Here is a 26,785-nt window from a genome sequence, read left to right as displayed (position 1 = left end):
TTCCATGGCACAGCTCACCTGGGCACCCCTTCCATGGCTCAGCTCACCTGGGCACCCCTTCCATGGCTCAGCACACCTGGGCACTGCATGGCACAGCTCACCTGGGCACCCCTTCCATGGCACAGCACACCTGGGCACTGCATGGCACAGCACACCTGGGCACCCCTTCCATGGCTCAGCTCACCTGGGCACCCCTTCCATGGCACAGCACACCTGGGCACTGCATGGCACAGCTCACCTGGGCACCCCTTCCATGGCTCAGCTCACCTGGGCACCCCTTCCATGGCTCAGCACACCTGGGCACTGCATGGCACAGCTCACCTGGGCACCCCGTCCATGGCACAGCTCACCTGGGCAACCCGTCCATGGCACAGCTCACCTGGGCACTGCATGGCACAGCTCACCTGGGCACCCCTTCCATGGCACAGCTCACCTGGGCACTGCATGGCACAGCTCACCTGGGCACCCCTTCCATGGCTCAGCACACCTGGGCACTGCATGGCACAGCTCACCTGGGCACCCCTTCCATGGCACAGCTCACCTGGGCACTGCATGGCACAGCACACCTGGGCACCCCTTCCATGGCTCAGCTCACCTGGGCACTGCATGGCACAGCTCACCTGGGCACCCCTTCCATGGCTCAGCACACCTGGGCACTGCATGGCACAGCTCACCTGGGCACTGCATGGCACAGCTCACCTGGGCACTCACTCCAGCCCCACTGCCAATCACCAAAAACTGTGTGCCTACAGAATTCCACATTTCCCATTTCCAGGAATTCACTCAGAATTCCACGTTTCCCATTCCCAATAACTCACCCAGAATTCCACATTTCCCTCTCCCATTCCCAGTAAATCCTCATTTCTCCCTGTCCATTCTCAGGAGCTCACCCAGACTCTCATTTCCCTCTCCCATTCCCAGGAACTCACCCAGAATTCCTCTTTTCCCATTCCCAATAACTCCCCCAGAATTCCATGTTTCCCCCTCTCATTGCCAGTTAAATCCTCATTTCTCCCTCTCCATTCCCAGAAACTCAGCCAGAATTCCTCTTTTCCCATTGCCATTCCCAGTCATCCCCTGAATTCCTTGTTTCCCACTCCCCATTCCCATTTCCAGCAACCAACACAAATCCTTGATCCCCTCTCCCACTCCCAATAACTCACCCACAATTCCACATTTCCCATTCCCAGTCCCTCACCCAGAATTTCATGTTTCCCATTCCCATTCCCAGTTGATTCCTCATTTCTCTCTATCAATTCCCAGGAACTCACCCAGAATTTCACATTTCCCATTTCCAATAACTCCCCCAGAATTCCACATTTCCCATTCCCAATAACTCCCCAAGAATTCCACATTTCCCTCCGCTATTCCCAATAACTCCCCCAGAATTCCATGTTTCCCATTCCAAAGAACTCACACAGAATTCCATGTTTCCCACTCTCATTCCCAGTTAAATCCTCCTTTCTCCCTGTCCATTCCCAGCAAATCCCTCAGATTCCCGTGTTTCCCATTCCCAGTAACTCACTGAGAATTCCACATTTCCCATTCCCAATAACTCACCCAGAATTCCATGTTTCCCCCTCCCATTCTCAGTTAAATCCTCATTTCTCCCTCTCCATTCCCAGAAAAATCACCCAGAATTCCGTATTTCCCACTACCATTCCCAGTTATCCCCAGAATTCCTTGTTTCCCACTCCCATTCCCAGAGAAAAATGCAAATCCTTGATCCCCTCTCCCATTTCTAGAACCTCCCCCAGAATTCCTCATTTCCCTCTCCCATTCCAAATAACTCCCTCAGAATTCCACATTTCTCTCTCCCTTTCCCAGTGAAATCCTCGTTTCTCTCTGTCCATTCCCAGGAACTCATTTCCCTCTCATTTCCAGACTCTCATTTTCCGCTCCCATTCCCAGGAACTCACCCAGAATTCCTCTTTTCCCATTCCCAGTAACTCACTGAGAATTCCACGTTTCCCATTCCCAATAACTCACCCAGAATTCCATGTTTCCCCCTCCCATTCTCAGTTAAATCCTCATTTCTCCCTCTCCACTCCCAGAAACTCACCCAGAATTCCTCTTTTCCCATTGCCATTCCCAGTTATCCCCAGAATTCCTCGTTTCCCACTCCCATTCCCAGCGACCAACACAAATCCTTGATCCCCCTCTCCCCAGACTCAGAATTCTGCATCTCCCATTCTGAATAACTCCCCCAGAATTCCACATTTCCCACCCCCCGTAACTCCCCCAGATTCCCGTGTTTCCTGCTCCCATTTCCAATAACAAACCCAAACCCTCATTTCCTATTCCCAGGAACTCACACAGAATTCCTCTTTTCCCATTGCCATTCCCAGTTATCCCCAGAATTCCACATTTCCCTCTCCTTCCCAAAAACTCCCCCAAAATTCCACATATCCCATTCCCAATAACTCCCCCAGAATTCCATGTTTCCCATTCCCAAGAACTCCCTCAGAATTCCTCATTTCCCTCTCCCAGGAACTCACAAAGAATTCCACATTTCCCTCTCCCATTCCCAGTAACTCACCCAGATTCCCATGTTTCCTCCTCCCATTCCCAATAACCAGCCCAAATCCTCATTTCCCATTCCCAGGAGCTCACTCAGAATTCCACATTTCCCTCTCCCATTCCCAGTGACCAATGCAAATTCTTGTTCCCACCTCCCATTCCCAGGAATTCCCCCAGATTCTTGGTTCCTGTTGCCATTCCCAGGAACTCACCCAGAATTCTGTATTTCCCTCTCCCATTACCACTTAAATCCTGGTTTCTCCTTCTTCATTCCCAGGAACTCCCCCAGAATTCCCTGTCTTCCACATTTCCCGCTCCCATTCCCAGTTAAATCCTCATTTCTCCCTGTCCATTACCAGTCATTCACCCAGTCTCTCATTTCCCTCTCCCATTTCCAGGAGCTCACCCAGAATTCCCATTTCTCTCACCCAACAAGTCCCCCAGAATTGCACTTTTCCCATTCCCAGTACCTCACCCAGAATTCCACATTTTCCTCTCTCATTCCCATTTAAATCTTCATTTCTCCCTCACCATTCCCAGTACCTCACCAGAATTCCACATTTTCCTCTCTCATTCCCATTTAAATCTTCATTTCTCCCTCACCATTCCCAGTACCTCACCCAGAATTCCACATTTTCCATTTCCAGCACCTCACACAGACTTCCATATTTCCCACTCCCATTCCCAGTTAAATCCTTGTTTCTCCCAGTCTATTCCCAGTCCCTCACCCAGAATTCCCCTTCTCCCATTCCCAATAACTCACCTATAGAATTCCACATTTCCCAGTCCCTCACACTGAGTTCCACATTTCCCATTCCCAATCACTCCTCCAGAATTCCATGTTTCCTATTCCCAGTCCCTCACCCAGAATTCCTCATTCCCCATTCCCAATAACTCACCCAGAATTCCCCATCTCCCATTCCCAGTAACATGTCACGGCACACGTCACAGCTGGGACAGCCGGCGCACCCAGAGTGTCCCTGTTCAATTCCAGAAGGTTCCACCCCACACACGGTGACCCCACCTCGGGAAGCTCCGGAAGCCTCTGCCCCTCCCCAGCCCAGCCCTTTATCCCCTCACGGTCACACCTTGCACCTGTGTGCCCTCTGCTCCCGCTCTGATTGGTCACACCTGGGCACTGCATGGCACAGCTCACCTGGGCACTGCATGGCACAGCTCACCTGGGCACCCCTTCCATGGCACAGCTCACCTGGGCACTGCATGGCACAGCTCACCTGGGCACCCCTTCCATGGCACAGCTCACCTGGGCACTGCATGGCACAGCTCACCTGGGCACCCCTTCCATGGCACAGCTCACCTGGGCACTGCATGGCACAGCACACCTGGGCACCCCTTCCATGGCACAGCTCACCTGGGCACTGCATGGCACAGCTCACCTGGGCACCCCTTCCATGGCTCAGCTCACCTGGGCACCCCTTCCATGGCTCAGCACACCTGGGCACTGCATGGCACAGCTCACCTGGGCACCCCGTCCATGGCACAGCTCACCTGGGCAACCCGTCCATGGCTCAGCACACCTGGGCACTGCATGGCACAGCTCACCTGGGCACCCCTTCCATGGCACAGCACACCTGGGCACCCTTTCCATGGCACAGCACACCTGGGCACCCCTTCCATGGCACAGCTCACCTGGGCACCCCTTCCATGGCACAGCACACCTGGGCACTGCATGGCACAGCTCACCTGGGCACTGCATGGCTCAGCTCACCTGGGCACCCCTTCCATGGCACAGCTCACCTGGGCACTGCATGGCACAGCTCACCTGGGCACCCCTTCCATGGCTCAGCACACCTGGGCACCCCTTCCATGGCACAGCTCACCTGGGCACTGCATGGCACAGCACACCTGGGCACCCCTTCCATGGCTCAGCACACCTGGGCACTGCATGGCACAGCTCACCTGGGCACCCCTTCCATGGCACAGCTCACCTGGGCACTGCATGGCACAGCTCACCTGGGCACCCCTTCCATGGCTCAGCTCACCTGGGCACTGCATGGCACAGCTCACCTGGGCACCCCTTCCATGGCTCAGCTCACCTGGGCACCCCTTCCATGGCACAGCACACCTGGGCACTGCATGGCACAGCTCACCTGGGCACTGCATGGCACAGCTCACCTGGGCACCCCTTCCATGGCTCAGCTCACCTGGGCACTGCATGGCACAGCTCACCTGGGCACCCCGTCCATGGCACAGCTCACCTGGGCAACCCGTCCATGGCTCAGCACACCTGGGCACTGCATGGCACAGCTCACCTGGGCACTGCATGGCACAGCTCACCTGGGCACCCCTTCCATGGCACAGCACACCTGGGCACTGCATGGCACAGCTCACCTGGGCACTGCATGGCACAGCACACCTGGGCACTGCATGGCACAGCTCACCTGGGCACCCCTTCCATGGCTCAGCTCACCTGGGCACTGCATGGCACAGCTCACCTGGGCACCCCTTCCATGGCACAGCTCACCTGGGCACCCCGTCCATGGCTCAGCACACCTGGGCACTGCATGGCACAGCTCACCTGGGCACCCCTTCCATGGCTCAGCTCACCTGGGCACCCCGTCCATGGCACAGCTCACCTGGGCACTGCATGGCACAGCTCACCTGGGCACCCCTTCCATGGCACAGCACACCTGGGCACCCCTTCCATGGCACAGCTCACCTGGGCACCCCGTCCATGGCACAGCTCACCTGGGCACTGCATGGCACAGCTCACCTGGGCACTGCATGGCACAGCTCACCTGGGCACCCCTTCCATGGCACAGCTCACCTGGGCACCCCGTCCATGGCTCAGCACACCTGGGCACTGCATGGCACAGCTCACCTGGGCACCCCTTCCATGGCTCAGCTCACCTGGGCACCCCGTCCATGGCACAGCTCACCTGGGCACTGCATGGCACAGCTCACCTGGGCACCCCTTCCATGGCACAGCTCACCTGGGCACCCCGTCCATGGCTCAGCACACCTGGGCACTGCATGGCACAGCTCACCTGGGCACTGCATGGCACAGCTCACCTGGGCACCCCTTCCATGGCTCAGCTCACCTGGGCACCCCGTCCATGGCACAGCTCACCTGGGCACTGCATGGCACAGCTCACCTGGGCACCCCTTCCATGGCACAGCACACCTGGGCACCCCTTCCATGGCACAGCTCACCTGGGCACCCCGTCCATGGCACAGCTCACCTGGGCACTGCATGGCACAGCTCACCTGGGCACCCCTTCCATGGCACAGCTCACCTGGGCACTGCATGGCACAGCTCACCTGGGCACCCCTTCCATGGCACAGCTCACCTGGGCACTGCATGGCACAGCACACCTGGGCACCCCGTCCATGGCTCAGCTCACCTGGGCAACCCGTCCATGGCTCAGCACACCTGGGCACTGCATGGCACAGCTCACCTGGGCACTGCATGGCACAGCACACCTGGGCACCCCGTCCATGGCACAGCTCACCTGGGCACCCCTTCCATGGCACAGCACACCTGGGCACTGCATGGCACAGCTCACCTGGGCACTGCATGGCACAGCACACCTGGGCACCCCATCCATGGCTCAGCTCACCTGGGCACTGCATGGCACAGCTCACCTGGGCACCCCTTCCATGGCACAGCTCACCTGGGCACTGCATGGCACAGCTCACCTGGGCACCCCTTCCATGGCACAGCACACCTGGGCACTGCATGGCACAGCTCACCTGGGCACTGCATGGCACAGCACACCTGGGCACCCCATCCATGGCTCAGCACACCTGGGCACTGCATGGCACAGCTCACCTGGGCACCCCTTCCATGGCTCAGCTCACCTGGGCACCCCTTCCATGGCACAGCACACCTGGGCACTGCATGGCACAGCTCACCTGGGCACCCCTTCCATGGCTCAGCTCACCTGGGCACCCCTTCCATGGCACAGCACACCTGGGCACTGCATGGCACAGCTCACCTGGGCACCCCTTCCATGGCACAGCTCACCTGGGCACTGCATGGCACAGCTCACCTGGGCACCCCTTCCATGGCTCAGCTCACCTGGGCACTGCATGGCACAGCACACCTGGGCACCCCTTCCATGGCACAGCTCACCTGGGCACCCCTTCCATGGCTCAGCTCACCTGGGCACCCCTTCCATGGCACAGCTCACCTGGGCACCTCTTCCATGGCTCAGCTCACCTGGGCACCCCTTCCATGGCACAGCTCACCTGGGCACCCCTTCCATGGCTCAGCTCACCTGGGCACTGCATGGCACAGCTCACCTGGGCACCCCTTCCATGGCACAGCTCACCTGGGCACCCCTTCCATGGCTCAGCACACCTGGGCACCCCTTCCATGGCACAGCTCACCTGGGCACTGCATGGCACAGCTCACCTGGGCACCCCTTCCATGGCACAGCTCACCTGGGCACCTCTTCCATGGCACAGCTCACCTGGGCACTGCATGGCACAGCTCACCTGGGCACCCCTTCCATGGCACAGCTCACCTGGGCACCCCATCCATGGCACAGCTCACCTGGGCACTGCATGGCACAGCTCACCTGGGCACTCACTCCAGCCCCACTGCCAATCACCACAAACTGTGTGCCTACAGAATTCCACATTTCCCATTTCCAGGAATTCACTCAGAATTCCACGTTTCCCATTCCCAATAACTCACCCAGAATTCCACATTTCCCTCTCCCATTCCCAGTAAATCCTCATTTCTCCCTGTCCATTCTCAGGAGCTCACCCAGACTCTCATTTCCCTCTCCCATTCCCAGGAACTCACCCAGAATTCCTCTTTTCCCATTCCCAATAACTCCCCCAGAATTCCATGTTTCCCCCTCTCATTGCCAGTTAAATCCTCATTTCTCCCTCTCCATTCCCAGAAACTCAGCCAGAATTCCTCTTTTCCCATTGCCATTCCCAGTCATCCCCTGAATTCCTTGTTTCCCACTCCCCATTCCCATTTCCAGCAACCAACACAAATCCTTGATCCCCTCTCCCATTCCAATAACTCACCCACAATTCCACATTTCCCATTCCCAGTCCCTCACCCAGAATTTCATGTTTCCCATTCCCATTCCCAGTTGATTCCTCATTTCTCTCTATCAATTCCCAGGAACTCACCCAGAATTTCACATTTCCCATTTCCAATAACTCCCCCAGAATTCCACATTTCCCATTCCCAGTTAATTCCTCATTTCTCCCTATCAATTCCCAGAAACTCACCCAGAATTCCACTCTTCCCATTCCAAATAACTCACTCAGAATTCCTTTTCCCCATTCCAAATAAGTCACCCAGAATTTCTCATTTCCCATTCCCAGTCCCTCACCCAGAATTCCACATTTCCCATTCCCAGTGACTCACCCAGATTCCCCCTGTTTCCTGCTCCCATTCCCAATAACCAACCCAAATCCTCATTTCCCATTCCCAGAAACTCAACTGGAATTCTTCTTTTCCCATTACCATTCTCAGTTATGTCCAGAACTCCTTTTTCCCCTCTCCATTCCCAGGAACTCTCTCAGATTCCCGTGTTTCACACTCCCGTTCTCAGGAACTCCCCCAGAATTCCTCATTTCCCACTCCCATTCCCAGTTAATTCCTCATTTCTCCCTGTCCATTCCAGGAACTCACCCAGAATTCCACTCTTCCCATTCCAAATAACTCCCCCAGAATTCCTCCTTTCCCATTCCCAATAACTCACCCAGAATTCCTCATTTCCCATTCCCAGTCCCTCACCCAAAATGCCACATTTCCATTTTCAGTCCCTCAGCCAGAATTCCACATTTCCCATTTCCAGTTAATTCCTTGTTTCTTCCCTATCCATTCCCAATAACTAACCCAGAATTCCACGTTTCCCATTCCCAGTCCCTCACCCAGAATTGCATGTTTCCCTCTCCCATTACCCGTTAAATTCTCATTTCTCCCTCTCCATTCCCAGAAACTCACCCGGAATTCCTACTTTCAATTGGCATTCCAGTTATCCCCTGAATTCCTCGTTTCCCACTCCCCATTCCCAGTGACCAACACAAATCCTTGATCCCCTCTCCCATTCCTGATAACTCACCCAGAATTCCACATTTCCCATTCCAAATAACTCCTCCAGAATTCCACTTTTCTCATTCCTGTAACCCTCCCAGAATTCCACATTTCCCACTCCCATTTCTCACCCAGAATTCCTCATTTCCCATTCCCAATTATTCATCCAGAATCCCATTCCCATCCCTCACCCAGAATTCCACATTTCCCATTCCCATTCCTCACCCAGAATTCCACATTGCCCATTCCTCACCCAGAATTCCTCATTTCCCATTCCCATCCCTCACCCAGAATTCCACGTTTCCCATTCCCATTCCCATCCCTTACCCAGAATTTCTCGTTTCCCGTTCCCATTCCTCACCCAGATTCCACATTTCCCATTCCCATTCCCATTCCCATTCCTCACCCAGAATTCCTCATTTCCCATTCCCATCCCTCACCCAGAATTCCCCGTTTCCCATTCCCAGTTATCACCCTGTGCTGCATCTTCAAGTGCCGGATCCCGCGCACGCGGAAGGAGATCGAGGCGCGCTACGCCCAGCGCCAGGCGGCCAAAAACTACGCGGACAAACTGGAGACCGTGCCGCCCCTGGGAGAGCTCACCGAGATCCCCGGAGGTAATTCCCGCCTTTTTTTTGGGAATTCTGGGAGCCAAATTCCCTCAATGAGCTCGGCAACATTCCCAGAGTAAATTCCAACTTTTTGTTTGTTTGTTTTGGGATTGGGGGCAGTGCAAATTCTCTTACTGAGCTCAGAGACATTCCCAGATGTAATTCCCACTTTTTCTGGGATTCTAGGAATGCAAAATTCCTCAATGAGCTCACCAATATTCCTGGAGGTAATTCCCAGGGTTTTTCTGGGATTCTGGGAGCGCAAAGTTCCTCAATGGGTTCAGCAACATTCCCAGAGCTAATTCCCAATTTTTTGGGGGATTTTGGCAGTGCAAATTCCCTCAATGAGCTCAACAGCATTTGCAAAGCTAATTCCTACTTTTTTGTGGGATTGGGGCAGTGCAAATTCTCTCAATGAGCTCAGAGACATTCCCAGATGTAATTCCCAGGGATTTTTGGGGATTCTGGGAGCGCAAAGTTCCTCAATGGGTTCAGCAACATTCCCAGAGCTAATTCCCAATTTTTTGGGGGGTTGAGGCAGTGCAAATTCCCTCACTGAGCTCAGAGACATTCCCAGATGTAATTCCCACTTTTTTTGGAATTCTGGGAACGCAGAGTCCCTCAATGAGCTCACCAATATTCCTGGAGGTAATTCCCAGGGGTTTTTTGGATTGTAGCAGTGCAAATACCCTCAATGGGTTCAGCAACATTCCCAGAGTTAATTCCCACTTTTTGGGGGGGTTGAGGCAGTGCAAATTCCCTCAATGAGCTCAACAGCATTTGCAAAGCTAATTCCTACTTTTTTGTGGATTGGGGCAGTGCAAATTCTCTCAATGAGCTCAGAGACATTCCCAGATGTAATTCCCACATTTTCTGGGATTCTGGGAATGCAAAATTCCTCAATGAGCTCACCGATATTCCTGGGGGTAATTCCAGGGGTTTTGGGGGATTCTGGGAGCACAAAAGTCCCACAATGAGCTCAGCAACATTCCAGAGCTAATTCCCACTTTTTCTGAGATTCTGTCAGTGCAAATTCCCTCAATGAGCTCAACAACATTCCCGGACGTAATTCTGACTTTTTTGGGGGACTGGGGCAGTGCAAATTCCTTAAATGAGCTCAGAGACATTCCCAGAGCTAATTCCACCTTTTTTTTGGGATTCTGGGAATGCAAAGCCCATCAATGAGCTGACTGACATCCCCAGACGTAATTCTCACTTTTTTGGGGGGGATTCTGGGAGCATAAAGTCTCTCCCGTGGTGCCATCACCAAGTTCAACCCTCCCCGTGTGGACTCGGGATATTGGGATAAAGTCCTTTGGATAAGAGGGAATTTCTCCATCGGTTTGAGTTGGAATCATTCCTTCATTCCCAGATTAAGTTTGGAAAAGCTCCTCAAATCCATCAAATCCTATTTTGAACCAAATCCCACTAAAAAACCCTGTGAAACTCCACATCTCCGGGTTTTTGGAACCTTTCCAGGGATGGTGATTCCAACACTTCCCAATCCTTAATCAATCTTCCATCAAGAATTTTTTTCCCTAATATTCAATCCAAATTTTTCCTGAGACAACTGGAGGCCGTATCCCATTTTCCCATCAATTTCCATCCTTCACCCTCTTTATTTAGAAGAATTCCATGCTGAAAATTCCCAGTGGGAATTAATTTAATTTCAGGGCCTTCCCTAGGGTTGGGGAATACCAGGAGCGAAATTGGAGTGGTTGGAATTCCACATTCCCGGTTTTTCCTGCTGAAATATTTCTTCTGTGCCGCTCTCACTCTCCTTTCCTGATTCCATAGGCTCTCCCGAAAATCTCCTCACCCTCTCTGGCCATGGCCAGTCCAGACCGCTCCACTCCCTGCCTGTGCTGAAGGAAGAGGATGAGATGGTTCTCCAAGGAATTTAGGGAATTTCGATTCCCGGCCGCCTGTGGCTTCTCTTTTCCAAGGGGATCCATCAATCCTTGGATTTGTTGCTTCTCCATTCCTGGATTTTTCCTGTTTCCTCAACACCTTTTGATGCCTTGTTTCCTTCTTTCCTGTGTCTCTCCGGGAGTTGTAATTCCATAAAATTCCATAAAAATGGTGTTTCCATAATTCGGGATGTGCTGCTTCGATCCATGGGAAAAGAGGCAGATCCCACTCTGGGAGGAACTTTGGAATTCCTTGGAGAAATTCAGTCCTACACCAGCAAAATGCAGAATTACGAGTTGAACAATGGGAATTTGAACAATGGGAATTGGCACAAATCCCAGGATTTCAGGGGTGCCTGAAACTGGGAATTCCCAGCCCTCCCTCTGGAGCTGAACCCACTTCCATGAATAAATCCTTGTCCTTTCACTGAATTCTTGTCCCTCCAGTTAATCCTTATGGGATGAGATGGTTCTCCAAGGAATTTAGGGAATTTTGATTGCCTGTGGCTTCTCTTTTCCAAGGGAATCCATCAATCCTTGGATTTGCTGCTTCTCCATTCCTGGACTTTTCCTGTTTCCTCAACACCTTTTGATGCCTTGTTTCCTTCTTTCTTGTGTCTCTCCGGGAGCTGTAATTCCATAAAATTCCATAAAAATGGCGTTTCCATAATTCGGGATGTGCTGCTTCAATCCATGGGAAAAGAGGCAGATCCCACTCTGGGAGGAACTTTGGAATTCCTTGGAGAAATTCAGTCCTACACCAGCAAAATGCAGAATTACGAGTTGAACAATGGGACTTTGCACAAATCCCAGGATTTCAGAGATGCCTGAAACTGGGAATTCCCAGCCCTGCCTGTGGAGCTGAACCCAATTCCATGAATAAATCCTTGTCCTTCCACTGAATCCATGTCCTTCCAGTTAATCCTTATGGGATGAGATGGTTCTCCAAGGAATTTAGGGAATTTTGATTCCCAGCCACCTGTGGCTTCTCTTTTCCAAGGTGATCCATCAATCCTTGGATTTTCTGCTTCACAATTCCAAAAAATCAATCAGCTGGATGGGAAAATCTCCATTAGGAATGTTTTCCCTTTATCCCAGATTTCTAGCAGGCAGCTGGAATTTTGACACTTCCTGGGTTGTTGAATCCACATCAATTCCTTTTCCATTTTTTTTTTTCTCTATCCTTGGAAACAGCTCAGGCTGCGGAAGAAAAAAAGGAGGAAGAAGTTCCCACCGTGTCCGGAAAAGTGGACAAGGCTCAGGGAAAGAAGGATGGATCCAAAGACTCCAAGAAAAAGGACGGGGAGAAGGAGCAGAAGGAAGAATCCAAGAAGGAAGGGAAGGACGGAGCCAAAAAAAAAGATGGAGAAAAGGGAGAAAAAGGGGAAAAAGGAGGAAAAGAGGAAAAAGGAGGGAAAGGAGAAAAGGGGGAAAAGGAAAAGGGGGAAAAGGGAAAGGACACAAACGACAAGAAACAAGGGAAAAAGGGGGAAAAAGAAGGCGAAGCTGGTGCTAAAAGCGATGGAAAAGCCGGTGGGAATTCCAAAGCAAAGAAGAAGTGACCTCCTGGAAGGACAATGCTGGAATTTTTTGGGGGAATTCTCCAGCACATTGCTGGGGGACGAGCACTTGGAGCAGGATGTGCCTATCCAGATATTCCTGTGGGATGCTGTTGGATGCGTGGATTTCTTCTTCCCATTTGGAGATGGAGCCGCCAGGATTCGTCTCTGTGAAGGAAAACTGGGAATTTGGTTGGATAATCAGGAAAAATATCCAGTCCCTCACCCAGAATTCCATGTGGATAGATGTGAACTGGAAGCTGGAATGGGACTGAGGACTTTGGAAAAACATGGGAATGCTCAGGGATGAGGATCCGAACTAAAGGAGAATGGGATTCATCCTGAATTTCTTCTCCTGGAGGACCAGGAGAAGTTGGAGAAAGATTTCCTGGCACTCAGCACCTCCTTGTGGGGAATTTTAGGGATTTTGTAAATTCTGGGAAAATCCCAAAGGATGGAATTCTCCAAGGTGTGGGTCCTGTGGATTCCAAGAGGTTTTTGGACACATGGGAATTTTTCCTTCCTTCTCTGGTGTCGCTTTTCCTGGATTGCTGCAGGAAACTGCAGGAATTCCATCTTTTCCAGGAGATTTATCCACATTTTCCCAATTTTTTGCTGAGGAAAGCCAGTTCTGAGACCAGGAATTCTGCTCCACTTCCATGTGGCTGCTATTCCTTCCCTTCCTGGGAATTCCTGAGGAGTGGATTTATCAGGAGCGGCGTTTTCCAGCTGTTTTGGGAATATTCCAGAAATTTCTGCCTTAGTTGGAGGGATTTAACACCACATTTTTTGGGGGATAGCATGGAAAATCTTGGGATAATTAAAACTCAGGATAGCCTGGAACTGTCTGCTCCACAGGGAGAATTCCCTCCAATCCTTTATCCCCAGGAATGGGATTTATTTGATATTTAATTAATAGAAATTATCAATTTTCCTGCTGTTTTTTCAACGTGGATTTATAAGTGCCAAGATATTTCCCATTTTTCCTTTTCCCAATTTTCCTTTCCCTTCTCTCCCACCCAACTCATCCTGGTGGGAAATGAACCTGGGAAAATGAAGGGAATTTTCTGTCTGAGTGAGGTCGCTCAGCTCCAAAATGTCCCAAAATTCCAGAGCAGCTGAAAAGGTGGAAAACTTAAGGAGAGATGTTGGGAATGATGTCCAGAACCATGGGAATGTTTGGGAAGAGAAGAATCCAGGGAAATGTGGAATTCCAGCATTGGGAATTCTGCCCCTGGACACAGAGGAGTCTAAATCTTGGAATGGCACCAATGGAAAAGTGGGAATATGGATACAAAGATTGGATTTCTTTGGAATTTCAATCCAAATTTTTCAAGGTCCTGTTTAATCAGGAATCATGACAATAAAAAAGATTTTTCCATTGGATTCAGGCTTTGCTGCCTGGGATCTGCTGGATCCATGGGAATTTTGGGAAGGGATATTTATGCCTTAAAATTTCCAGGATGGAATCCAGCTGGGATTGGGGCAGGAAAACTCGGATTTCCCCATCCTGCAGTTGGAATTGTGCTGGAAATTTGGGATGTGGCTCCGTTTGCAGAGGGATTTATTCCCAATCCAAAGGTTTCCAGGTGAAAAATCCGCTCCTTTTCTTTTCCATGGAATTCCTTTTTCCTCATCCAACTTCCATCTCTATATTGTAAAAAATAATCAAAATCCAAAATAAAATATTCACTGGAACTGGGGAATCCTTTAAAATCTACCTCACCCCCTTTTTTCCAAGTAAATATTCCAAATCCTGTGGATCAGATCCGAAAGATTTGTGGGAATGACTTATTGATTTTTAAAAGGGGATTTTCTGTTTTTAAAACATGAATTTGTCCTTTGGGAATAATTGGGTTTGGAATTATCAGGATGGGGGTGAATGCAGGAAATTCAGGGAATGCAGGGAATTTATTCCTGGGATCAGGGAATCCATTCCTGGGATTTGGGAATCCATTTCTGGGATCAGGGAATCCGTTCCTAGAGTTTCCAGGGATCATCCTGCCCATAAAACTCATCCCAGTTCCTGAAGTGGAAACAGAAGGAAGAAATTCCCAGTTCCAATCCAACGTTTTCCCTGTTCCAGTGGATCTGGAAGTCAGGAAGTGAAAAAAAGGTGGAAAATTCCAACCCGGAGCAATTCCGGCATTTTGGGAGTTGCTTTTCCACCAGCAGATGGAGAAATTGCCTTGGAAAAGCCACAGCCACAGAAAGGAATTTTTAGTGGAAAATTAGATTTATTGTCCCGTATTTGGGTGGAAATGGAATTCCAGAGGCCAAAAGTTGCATTTAATTCCCATAAATCCAGGGAATAATGGCAGGGTCACTCATTTCCTTGGATTCAGGTGATGCTGGGCCTGGAGGAGGAAAAATCACTGGATCCAGGATCTCCACATTTTCCAGAAATTCCCACTAGAGGGGATCTTGTCTGGGATATTAGACCCACTTTTAAGGAATTTGGGCTTATTTGGGATGGGGAATTAAGCCCGGATTTGGGAAGTCTTCCTGCTAAAGTTGCTCCTGGCGTTGATTTCTCCTGATTTTCTCCCTGGATTGGTTTTCCATGGAAAATAGAAGGGGAAATTGAGTGCTCCAGCATTTGTTAGACGCATTCCCACCTGGAAAGGGATTGTGCTGCTCCCTCTGTCCTGCCCCAGTGCCCAGGAATGCGGAGCCCATGGAAACACCTGGAAAGGGGGAATGGTGCTGGCTCAGCCCTGCGGCAGCGGGAGCACTGACCTGAGTCCCGGGCTCCTGTGGGAACTTTGTGGGACATTTGTGGGACATTGTGGGACATTCACGTCCTCTGTTAAGCAGCTCCTGGAAAATCCCCCCGGGGAATACCAGGAACCTCCTGACCCCTCTTGGACTGAAGCCAGGGAAGCAAATCCATGGAAAACACACCCCAGCAAGGTCCTGCTGGCACATCTGGGAATACCCCAAGGGCAGAGTCAGGTTTGTGCCTTTTCCAAGGTAATCCCAAGGAAAAGGAATGAGAGGTGAGTAGAAAAAGAAACTCCACGGGATTTTGTGGAATTGTCACCTCAGCTACATTTTGGTATCGGGATCATGGACGTTTCCAGAGAATTCCAGGTTATCCCCCTCCGTACAGTCAGTTGGAGCAATGAACATTTTGGGAGTATTTCCCATCGGTCCAGAATCTCTCCCTCAGTTCAGGAATTCTTCCCTTGATCCCAGCAAGGGTCTTTTCCTCTTGGACTGAATCCAGGGAAGCAAATCCATGGAAAACACACCCCAGCAAGGTCCTGCTGTCACCCTGGGGAACTTCCCAAGGGCAAAGTCAGGTTTGTGCCTTTTCCAAGGTAATCCCAAGGAAAAGGAATGAGGGGTGAGTGTGGGTGAGCAGGAAAACAAACTCCATGAGGTCTTGTGGAATTGTCACCTCAGCTGCGTTTTGGTGTCAGGATTGTGGATGCCTCCAGAGAAATCCACGTTATCCATACAATCTATGTGGAAAAATGAACATTTTGGGAATATTTTGCATCAGCCTGTTTTTGGTGTTTGCTGTGGGAAGAGAGGAATCTCCCCCTCACTTCAGGAATTCTTCCCTTGATCCCATCAAGGATCCTTCCCTCTTGGACTGAAGCCAGGGAAGCAAATCCATGGAAAACACACCCCAGCAAGGTCCTGCTGGCACATCTGGGAATTTCCCAAGGGCAAAGTCAGGTCTGTGCCTTTTCCAAGGACAAGGAATGAGGGTGAGTGTGGGTGAGCAGGAAAACAAACTCCACGGGGTCTTGTGGAATTGTCACCTCAGCTGGATTTTGGTGTCAGGATCATGGATGTTTCCAGAGAATTCCAAGTTATACCTCTCCATAAAATCTATGTGGAGAAATGAACATTTTGGGAATATTCTGTATCATCCTGATATTGGTGTTTGCTGTGGGAAGAGAGGAATCTCTGCTCACTTCAGGAATTCTTCCCTTAATCCCATCAAGGGTCCTTCCCTCTTGGACTGAATCCAGGCAAGCAAATCCATGAAAAACACGCCCCAGGAAGGCCCTGCTGTCACCTCTGGGAATTTAGGAAGGACAAAGTCATAGGAGCTCCCAGTTTGAGGCTTTTCCAAGGAAAAGGAATGAAGGGTGGTGAGCAAGAAAACAAATTCCATGGGGTCTCATGGAATTGTCACGTCATCTGGATTTTGGTTTTGGGATCGTGGATGTGTCCAGAGAGCTCCATGTTATCCATATAATCAGTGGGAGAAATGAACATTTTGGGAATATTTCACATCAGCCCAATTTCGGTGTTTGCTGTTAGAAGAGAGGAATCTCTCCCTCAGTTCAGGAATTCAGGAATTCTTCCCTTAATCCCATCAAAGATCCTGGAGGAAAGGAGGCTCAGGGGGGACCTTCTGGCTGTGACAGGAGGGGACAGCCAGGGGAAAAATTTGGGATCTACTCCCTGGGAACAGGGAATGGCCAGGAGATGTTCAGGTTGGACGTCAGCGGGAATTTCCTCATGGAAAACGATTGGAACTGCCCAAGGACATCTGGCGTTCCCATCCCTGGAGGGATTTATTATCCATGTGGCACTTGGGGTTTAAAGCGTGGACTTGATGATTTCAGAGGATTGAAACCAATCCATGATTCCATAAAAAGAGCAGGAGAAGGGCTCTGAAGCCACCTGGCTTCCAGGAATGGAAGATGTAAATTCAGGTATTCCTGTATTTCCCGATTATCCATGGACTGCACTGGGTTTTCCAAAGGGTCTCCAGACATTTCCATCCGGATGGATCCCAGAAGGGTCTGGGGAGGATAAGGGATTGCTCAGGAAAAACAGGGAATGACACGAGAATCCCAAATTTCTGAAACTGAGGGGGATTCTTCAAAGCTTTTCTTTCTGCCAGCTGTGTGAATTTTATTGGAGGATTTATCCAAATCCCAATTTATTTTGGTTTTTTCGCTTGGGCAAAGTGAAATATCCGTATTTATGAAAACTTCGGATTGTTCTCCCATTTTCTTTGGGAATAAGGAAACCAAACTCCTCCAGAAGCTCTTTCCTTGCACTCAGTTCAGTGTCAGCATCAGGAATGGCGTGTTTGGATTGAAACCCCAAAATCCTGGAATGGTTTGGGTTGGATCACCTCATTCCAACCCCCTGCCATGGCCAGGGACAGCTTCCTCCAGAATCAAGGATCAGGGATCCTTATCCAGCTTGGAACTATCCAAAATCAGGGAAGAACTGGAAGGAGGAGTGGTTTCCATGGCCACCGTTCATCCCTGCTCCCACCATTCCTGTTTCCATTCCTGTTTTTTCCCTCCCATCTTCCTGCCCTTCCCTGTCCCACTCTGGCACCTCTGGAAAGCCAAGGAAAAGAGATTTTGGAATCTGAAATGCTGGGAGATCTCAGAACTTCGGGCCTGGGAGGCAAAGCTTAGAATTAAACCCAGGATTTGATCTGAGACCTTGGAAAAGGCTCCCAAACTGAGGTGCTAGAAGTGAGAATGTGGATTTGTAGTTTAAAGCAGAGACATGTTGAGCTGAGAAAAGTTTAGAGTTTTAGAGTTTAAGATAAATAATAATTTGTATTTAATTATTATCATTAATAATAAAAAATAAAAGCAGTTACAGAGGTAAGCAAGGAGTTTAGAATGCAGCACTGTGGGTTTGTGTGCCGTAACAGGATTGGCTAAGAAAGCTCACAGTGTAGCATGGGTCCGTAAGATGAAATATTCAAGGACTGGGTCAAAGACATAAATATCTTTGTTGGCAGTGTTTTATTGGTCAATAAATCCTTAAAAGATCTTTAATTAAGGGTTCTGTGACCTTCTGAGCCACACAGTGAAGGTCTGAACTGAGCTGTGTAGAAGATAAGAAAATAAATCCCATCATCAAAAACAACGCAGAGATCCTGTCTTTAACTCATCCCAAATTCTTTCCGAAATCCCCATAAGAGGCTCCCCCAGCACTGCTGCTCTTGGAGCTTTTCCCTTTTCCTTTCAGGATTTGCCACCAGGAACTTGGGATATCACCGGGAACAGAGCAAGTTGAGCTTGGAGACCAAGAAAAATTCATCCTGGGAGGGTGGGGAGGGGCTGGGATGGAATTCCCAGAGCAGCGGTGGCTGCCTCTGGATCCCTGGAAGTGCCCAAGGCAAGGTTGGACACTTGGAGCAGCCTGGGACAGTGGGAGATGTTCCTGGCATGGGGTTGGAATTGGATGTTCTTGAAGATCCCATCCAACCCCAAAAATTCCATTATTTTCAGTTGTTCCAGTTTGGATTTTGAGGCAAAGCAGACGAGCTCAGCATCAGCATGAAAGGAAAATATTCCAACATTCCCTGAGGGATTCCAAAGCCTTGGAGCCCAGCTCAAAAAAGAGCCCCTAATTCCTACAATCCCTGATATTCCCTCAACATAATTCCCAGTTTATTTCCAAGCTCAAGATCCATTTAAACTCGATTTGGGCAGGAATTCCTGGCTGGGAGGGTGGGGAGGGGCTGGGATGGAATTCCCAGAGCAGCTGTGGCTGCCCCTGGATCCCTGGCAGTGCCCAAGGCCAGGCTGGACACTTGGAGCACCTGGGGCAGTGGGAGGTGTCCCTGGCATGGGATGAGAAGATCTCGAGGGTCCTTCCAAGCCAAAGCATTCCAGGATTTTGTAATTCCATTGTGTCCGGCTGGGGAACGTGCAGGATCCGATTTTCTGGGCTGCGGCCGGAATTGAAGCTCTCAGTGGGTGTGGGTGGAGTGGGATTCCGGGAGGGAGGGAAATCGCTGCGGAGCCGGGCACGGCTGGGCAGGAATTTCCCTGGCATTGCCCATTCCCGGCTCTCCTTGCTGTGGGATCAGCTCCTGGAATCACTTCCCAGCCCCACAGAACATGGGATGAGCGATCCCTTGGGAATGGTTTTCCTCTCTGTTTTCCCGGTGGCTGAGCCGCTGGCATTCCAGGCTGCGGTGTCACCGTGCCCACGGGGATGTGCCAGGCAGGAACTGCAGCTGGATTAATCCCTGTAATTAATTCAGGGTCAGGTGCAAGGTCCCAAAGGCACGAGGCAGCACCTCCAGAAAATACTTTTGGGATTAGGGAATGGAACGGGTTCTTCCCACTCAGCCCAGAGCAGGAAAACATTGTGGGATTAAATCCTCCTGCTGGAAACCAAGGCCTGGGGGTGCCTTTTGTGTCTCTGTGCTCCGAGGAGCATTTTGGATGTTTGCCGTAAAATCTGGGAATGGTTTGGGTTGGAAAGAACTTTGGGAATGATCCAATCCCACCCTCTGCCATGGGCACCTTCCACGTAACTCCAAGGTCCATCTGAGCCGGCCTCAATATTTAGGCTGGGCTTTGGTGGGTGCTGCTCCATGTGGGAATGTTGTGGTGTCCCTTGTGAGAGAATTCCTTGGGTTCCAGGGGGACGCTGAAGTGGCGCGATGGACGCAACCACGTCGGGGATATTTGGGATTTTGGGAAATTCTGGGATCAGCAGCTCTTACTGGGAGGATATTTGGGATTTTGGGTAATTCTGAGATCCGCTGCTCTGACCAGGAGGATATGTGGGATTTGGGGTAACTCTGGAATCGGTGGCTGTAATGGCGTGGATATTTGGGATTTTGGGTAATTCTGGAATTAGCAGCTCTGATCAGGAGGATATTTGGGATTTTGGGTAATTCTGGAATTAGCAGCTCTGATCAGGAGGATATTTGGGATTTTGCGAAATTCTGGGATCAGCCACTCTCACTGGGAAGATATTTGAGATTTGGGGTGATTCTGGGATCAGCAGTTTTTACAGGGAGGATATTTGGGATTTGGGGTAATTCTGGGCTCAGCAGCTCTGACCAGGAGGATATTTGGGATTTCGGGTAATTCTGAGATCAGCAGTTCATACAGGAAGGATAATTGGAATTTGGGGGAATTCTGGGATGAGCAGCTCTCACTGGGAAGATATTTGTGATTTGGTGTAATTTTGGGATCAGCAGTTTTTACAGGCAGGATATTTGGGATTTGGGTAATTCTGCGATCAGCAGCTCTGGCTTGGGGGATATTTGGGGTAATTTTGGGATCAGCAGTTTGTACAGGGAGGAGATTTTGGGTAATTCTGGGATCAGCAGCACTGACTGGGAGCATATTTGGGATTTGGGGTAATTCTGAGATCAGCAGCTCTCACTGGGAGCATATTTGGGATTTTGGGGTAATTCTGGGATGAGCAGCTCTGACTGGGAGGATATTTGGGATTTTGGGGAATTCTGGGCTCAGCAGCTCTGCTTTGGGGGATATTTAGGTGGAAGATCATCTCAGCTTCGCTGTCCCGCCCCCTCTGGCATTTCCAAAGCTCCACTTGGGCTTTGCCGCAGCTTTTGGAGGCGCCTCCAGCAGGGAATAAAGAAGACCTTGAGAGAGGACAGTGGTGTGATTATGCCCCAGCTAAATCCAGTTCTAATTCCCTCCAAGTGCAGGTCCTAATTTGCAAATTGCCGCTCTGGGATAACGATCCCAAATCCCACATGGAGCTCAAATAGAAACAAATCCCCGGGGATCAGGTGGGAGCCGATTAAAGGCAGCAAACCGCAAAATTTTGCTTTTTACTTGCATTCATCACTTGGGCTGAACTCTGGGTTTGGTTTTGCCTTTCCAAAAAAAGAGGCTCCCACAGTGGCTGAGTTGAGTTTTTTATTTTTGTAATTTTTTCCCCCCTCTGCCTGGAAGGATCCTCGCCTCCTTTTTGGGTGGTCAAATATAGTTTGAGCACCTTGGGTTGTTCTATTATTTTTTTTTTGGGTTTGTCTTTCAGAATAGCCCAAATCTCCCCCAGCGCTGTCTGGAATTTAATTGTGGGGTGCACACGGAACATTCTTCCTGGAAAAACGAGGGAGGAGGTGGAGTAGTAAAAATGGTTAACCAGAAAAGCAAACAAGAGCCGTTAATTAGGATTGAAAATAGAGTTTTGTGGGATATTCTGTGGGATTGTTCCTGGGAGGGGATCAGGGGCCTTCGGAGCTGGGGTTTGGGAAGGGAGGAACATCCAGGTGGGGGAGAAAGGAGCCAAGCTGCAGCCTGTAATTTTCCAAAATGAGAAAATTTGGAGCAGGAGCCGTGGGACTTGAGGTCAATTCCCAAGGAGATGGAGAGCCTGCGTTAAGCTTAGCTCAGCATTTTCACCCGGCTTTGCTCCAGGAAGGAAATTAGGGATAAAAGTGAGATTCAGCTGTTCAAAAAATGTGTTCTGCTTCCTTTACCCCAGCAATAATCCCGTCATTAATGAACCTCTTCTTTATTTGAGAATAATTAATTATTTATTATTATAATTATTGTTAATTGTATCTTCTTTATTTCCTCCCAGAAACTCTTGGATCAATGCCAAAATCCATGGGCTCAAAAATAACCTGGGAAAGGACAATTTTCCTACAAACCAAAAAAAAAATCACCCAAAAGGAATGGAAAAATTCTGCCAAAAAAACCCAAAAAGATTTAATAAAATTTTGGGCGACTGCTTTTGGGTTTTTTTCCAGAATCAAATTTCCAGGAGGTTTTGATTGAGAGGTTGATAAGAAGTGATTGTGAATTGATAGGAGTTTATTAAATGTGAATTGATAAGAGGCGATTGTGCTGTTGATAAGAGGTGATTGGGAATTGATGAGGTTAATTGGTAAGAGGTGATTGTGAGGGCGATAAGAGGTGATTGTGAGGTCTATAAGTGGTGATTGGGAATTGATAACAGGTTAATTGATAAGAGGTGATTGTGAAGTTGATAAAACGTGACTGAATTCATAAATGGTGATTGTGTGTGAGGTTGATGAGAGGTGGTTGTGAGGCTGATAAGAGGTGATGGTGAATTGATAAGAGGTTACTGATAAGAGCTGATAGTGTGGTTGATAAGAGCTGATAGTGTGGTTGATGAGAGGCGATTGTGTGGTCAGAAAGAGGTGATTGTGCTGTTGATAAGAGGTTAATTGATAAGAGGTTATTGTGAAGTTGATAAGAGGTAATTGTGAATCGATCAGAGGTGATTGCAAGGTTGATAAAAATGTGATTGTGAATTGATAAGAGGTGATTTTGTGGTTGATAAGAGGTGATTTATCTGCTCTGCTGCCAGTCTGGAGGAGGAAGAGGGAGTGCTGAGATGGGAGAAGCCTTGGGGCCAGCAGGGAGCTGAGCTGGACACACGGGACACAATGGCCACTTATCCTGAGGGAAAGGATCCCGCCAGCCAGGAAAAGGGGATTTTTGTGCATTCAGCGGGATTTAGGGATGATAGATCCCTTTCCCGATGCCATAAAAGTCAGCTGTAACACTTCTCTTTCCTTGAGGACGTTATTCCAGTCCCTGAAACAGAGCTGTGTTCTATGGAGCCGCAGATCCCCGATTTCTGACTGTGGGGAGTTGGCACCAAGGGCGGGGATTTGGGGTCACTCTGCTTGAACATCATGGAAGGGTTTGGAAGGGACCTTAAACTCCATCCCAAGTGTCCAGACTTGGACACTTCCAGAGATCCAGGGGCAGCCACGGCTTCTCTGGGAATTTGGAAGAGCAAAATGTCCTCCAGGACCTTTAAAGCCTCCAAGGGGCAGGAGAATGAAACTTTCCTTGCATTTCCCAGCTCCAAAGTTGGAAAGTTAAACTTTATAGTCGGATGTGAGAAATGGATTTGTAAAGAATCCTCAAAACTTGATAGAAAGTTCATACGGTCTTGTACATTTTTATGCAAACTCAGAGATAAGGTGTGCTGGCTTGGGAAGGCCATGGAATAGAGATGACATTGCTGAGAGAGAGATTGAACTAGAAATATTTTCCAACAAGTTTCAAAGTTTTGCAAAGAGACCAGATGTTGTAGAGAATTAGAACTGTGAAAGATGCATGGTAGCAAGACCAAGCGGTGTAGAACAATAGGCAATTATATGTGAATAAAATAAAAGGTGATTTGTGTTAGAAGTATTAGCAGCATTGTGTGGCAAAAGCTAATAGGCAAAAAAACACTTCTAAGGTGTTGGAACCAGGAAATAAGTTGGTTTCTGACAGATTGATGTTGAGTTTTACATCTCTTATGTCTCACCCTTCATCGAGACTGATAATGGAATAAAATCATATAAAATGCCTCTCAATCGCCCAACCTCTGTAAAAGCTGGGAAACCAACAGTCAGGGATGATCCTTTCCCTCTTCCCACTCTCCTCACTGGGAGCCAGAGCTGTTCCCTTGGCATCCCTCTGCTTTTCCTTGCCCTGACATTCCATGTCTGCACCTCTGGAAAAGGCATTTAAATAAGTCCCACAATGGGATTAATCCAGCAGGAGCTGAAGATCCACTTTGAGGAAAATCCCAGTGGTTTTCCTCAGAGTTTCTTGGGAATATTCCATGTCCCGGCAGTCTGTGACTCCATTGGAATTTATTTTGTGTTACCTGTGTAAAATAAGTGCTGCCCAATCCTGGAATTCCGGAATTTGGGTTGGGAGGGATCTGAAGGATGATCCCATTCCCACCCCTGCCATGGCAGGGACACCTTCCACTGTCCCAGGGTGATCCAACCTGGCCCTGGACACTTCCAGGGATCCAGGAGCAGCCACAAATTCTCTGGGAATTCCACTTCAGGGCCTGCCTCGTTTTTTTCACATTTTGCAGCTTTGTTTCCTTTGATGTCTCTTCCCTCTCCTTTGACAATTCCCAATTTTCCCTTTAGCTTGCTCCTGCCCATCCCTGCTCCTTTGCCTCTTCTGGCCCCGTTCCACAAATCCTCCATCCTCTGGGATTTTTTTGGCACTTCCCACTTGAGCAAAATCCATGAATTTCACTCATGCCTGGGCTCAGTTCTCTGCCAGATCTGGATGTTATCTCCCACTGATCCATGTGGGGATATCCCACTGATCTGCTTCCCTTCCATGCCATGGAATATTAGGGATGATTCATTACCCTCAGCTCTTTATTTGCAGCATTTTTCGCCTGGGCAGCTGCTCGGAGAGAGTCTGATTTTAATTTCTGTGGCAAGAAGAAGTTTGTGGTGCAGATCAGAGATTTTCTATCTGCTGGAATCGCTTTAATCCACTTATTCCACCATAAAAAGGGATGAGCTCCATGTGCATCTGAGTTTAATCTGTTCAAGCTCATGTAAAGTTCATCAGAATTAACTGAAAACAGCAGCTCAGCCCCGCTTCTGGCTGCAAAGAACAGCAGATTGAGGCTGAAATTAACACAAAATCATGGAATTGCTGAGGTTGGAAAAGACCTTCAGGATCAACAAGTCCAAGCATTAATCCAGCACTGCCGAGGCCAACACTGAGCGTGTCCCCAAGTGCCACATCCACAGGGCTTTAAATCCCTCAGGAATTGTCTCCAGTCCTGGACAACCTTTTTAGTGAAGGGAATTTAACTTACGTCCAATTTAAACCTCTCCTGGTGCAAATTCCCTCTTTCCTTTTCACCGGGAGAAGAGGTTGAATATGCACAGCTTCCCGAGATTTTGGGAGATTCTTCCCAGATCTGAAAAATAAACCCAATTCAAGGAGCCTCAGGAGCCAGGCCAGGGAAATCCAGGAATTTCTGTTTGGAAATCCAGGAATTCCATCCCATCATTGAGCAGTTTCTCTGCATCTGCCTCAGACTAACTAATCCATAATCCCCTTTTCAACTCTCCCCGAGGGATTAAATCCTGCTTTTCAAAAGGTGATTAAATGAAATCCAAGTGAATTTTTGTGTGTGGAGAGAATGGAAAAGAGAGATGAGCAGACAGATCATAAAAGAAACCACGGTTTGTGAGGGAAAGAGACGTTAGGAATAGCTTTTAATTGTTAATTGTAAAAATTAATTGTTAAAATATCCGGATTTCTTTGTTTTTGAGGGAAAACCATTTCCTGCTGCGTATCCACACTTTTCCCTTTCCAGCTGCCTCCACACGATGTCAGGGGCTGAATTTATTTGGGCGCCCTCTGATTTTATCAAGTTGAGCTACATTATTTCCTACACTCAGTGAAAACTGCAAAATCCCTGGAGTAATCTGCAAAAAATTCCAGAGAGGAACTCTTGGTAAAAGCTTGGAGAGACAGGACGAGCGGGAATGGCTTCAACCTGAAGGAGAGCAGGGTTAGCTGGGATATTGGGGAGGAATAATTCCCTGGGGGAGTGTCTTGGGTTGGAAATGCAAGATGTGGCTGGGGGTGTGATTTTATTTCCCATCTGTCAGAGATGGGGCAGTTATCTCTGTTCATTGGGCAGTATTCTTTATCTCTTCCGCAGCCAACCCTCCCTCAGGAGATCTCTGCAGTTAATGGGCCATTAATCATTAATTATCTGTCCCTTCTCTCGGCTGTTTTGTGGCCTGGAAAGGCTCGGAGATGGCCTTGGGCAGCCCGCGCTTCAAAGGATGAGAGGAGGCTACAGGTCTTTCTCGGACTTCAGTATTTATTGGTTGTTTATCTAAAAGATTTTCTCTCGGCCCGACAGAGGTCCGCCCAGCAAGCCAGACACGGGCGCACTGCGAGCCCCCGGGGCGGTCACTTATCTTTATACTCAAAATTACGTGTACAATATTTACCTATTCTTTCCAATACCTTTTACCCTTATTGACCGGTGCACTTTTAGTAATAACCAATCCCAAAGTGCCACCATCACCACAGAAGATGGAGGCCAAGAAGAAGAAGAAGAAGGACAGGACACGCCCCAATTCCTCCATCTTACTTCTTTAGACCCCCCTGTACAGAAATCCTAAACCCTGTGGTTTACACTCTAATTAACTCATCCCTTCACCATTCACCCCAGTGAGATCCTCCCGTCCTCATACAGGTGTCGTCTCTCGTGCAGGATCAAAGTCCAGCCACCAGACACTTCTGGCGACCTTCCAGGACCCCCGAGTCCCCCAAGGGTGGTCTCGGTCACTCTGCACCTCAGTCCTGAGGTTCTGAGATCCCACAATTATCTTCTGTTCATGGGCCATTAATTATTAATTATCTGCTGTCCATGGCCAGTGAGCATCCCTGCATGGCTGATCCAATCCCAGCATCCCATGGGGAGATGCTCCGCCCAGGGGAGGAGCCAAGCATTCCTACCTGGATCCAATCTGGGCCTGGCACAGCACAGCAGCCTTTGCCCCCTGCATTGCCAGAGGAGCAGCTTTCTGCTGCCCTGCATTGCCAGAGGGAGCCCAGGCCCATCTGCAGCAGCCCTGGAGCTGCTGTTTTGCGGAGAAAAGAAGAAACCTCACAACGTTAT

The 26,785-nt window shown here is 49.3% G+C and overlaps 1 protein-coding gene across 1 annotated transcript in view; it reads left to right on the top strand.

The window, feature by feature from the left end:
• The window catches only part of TMIE (transmembrane inner ear), a 56,266-nt gene that overhangs the window by 10,439 nt on the left and 19,042 nt on the right, over positions 1-26,785 (top strand). The window contains exons 3-4 of the mRNA XM_054273394.1: positions 9,016-9,165; positions 12,318-12,418. Of these exons, the coding sequence (XP_054129369.1) occupies positions 9,016-9,165; positions 12,318-12,418 (251 nt within the window). The remainder of the gene's footprint in view (positions 1-9,015; positions 9,166-12,317; positions 12,419-26,785) is intronic.

Source organism: Melozone crissalis, unplaced genomic scaffold, assembly GCF_028551555.1.
Source record: "Melozone crissalis strain CALT ecotype California unplaced genomic scaffold, PUWL_Pcris_2 ptg000016l_1, whole genome shotgun sequence".
Taxonomy (NCBI): domain Eukaryota; kingdom Metazoa; phylum Chordata; class Aves; order Passeriformes; family Passerellidae; genus Melozone; species Melozone crissalis.
The sequence above is the reverse complement of the archived record's forward strand: the minus strand, read 5'-3'. Positions and strand labels throughout refer to the sequence as shown.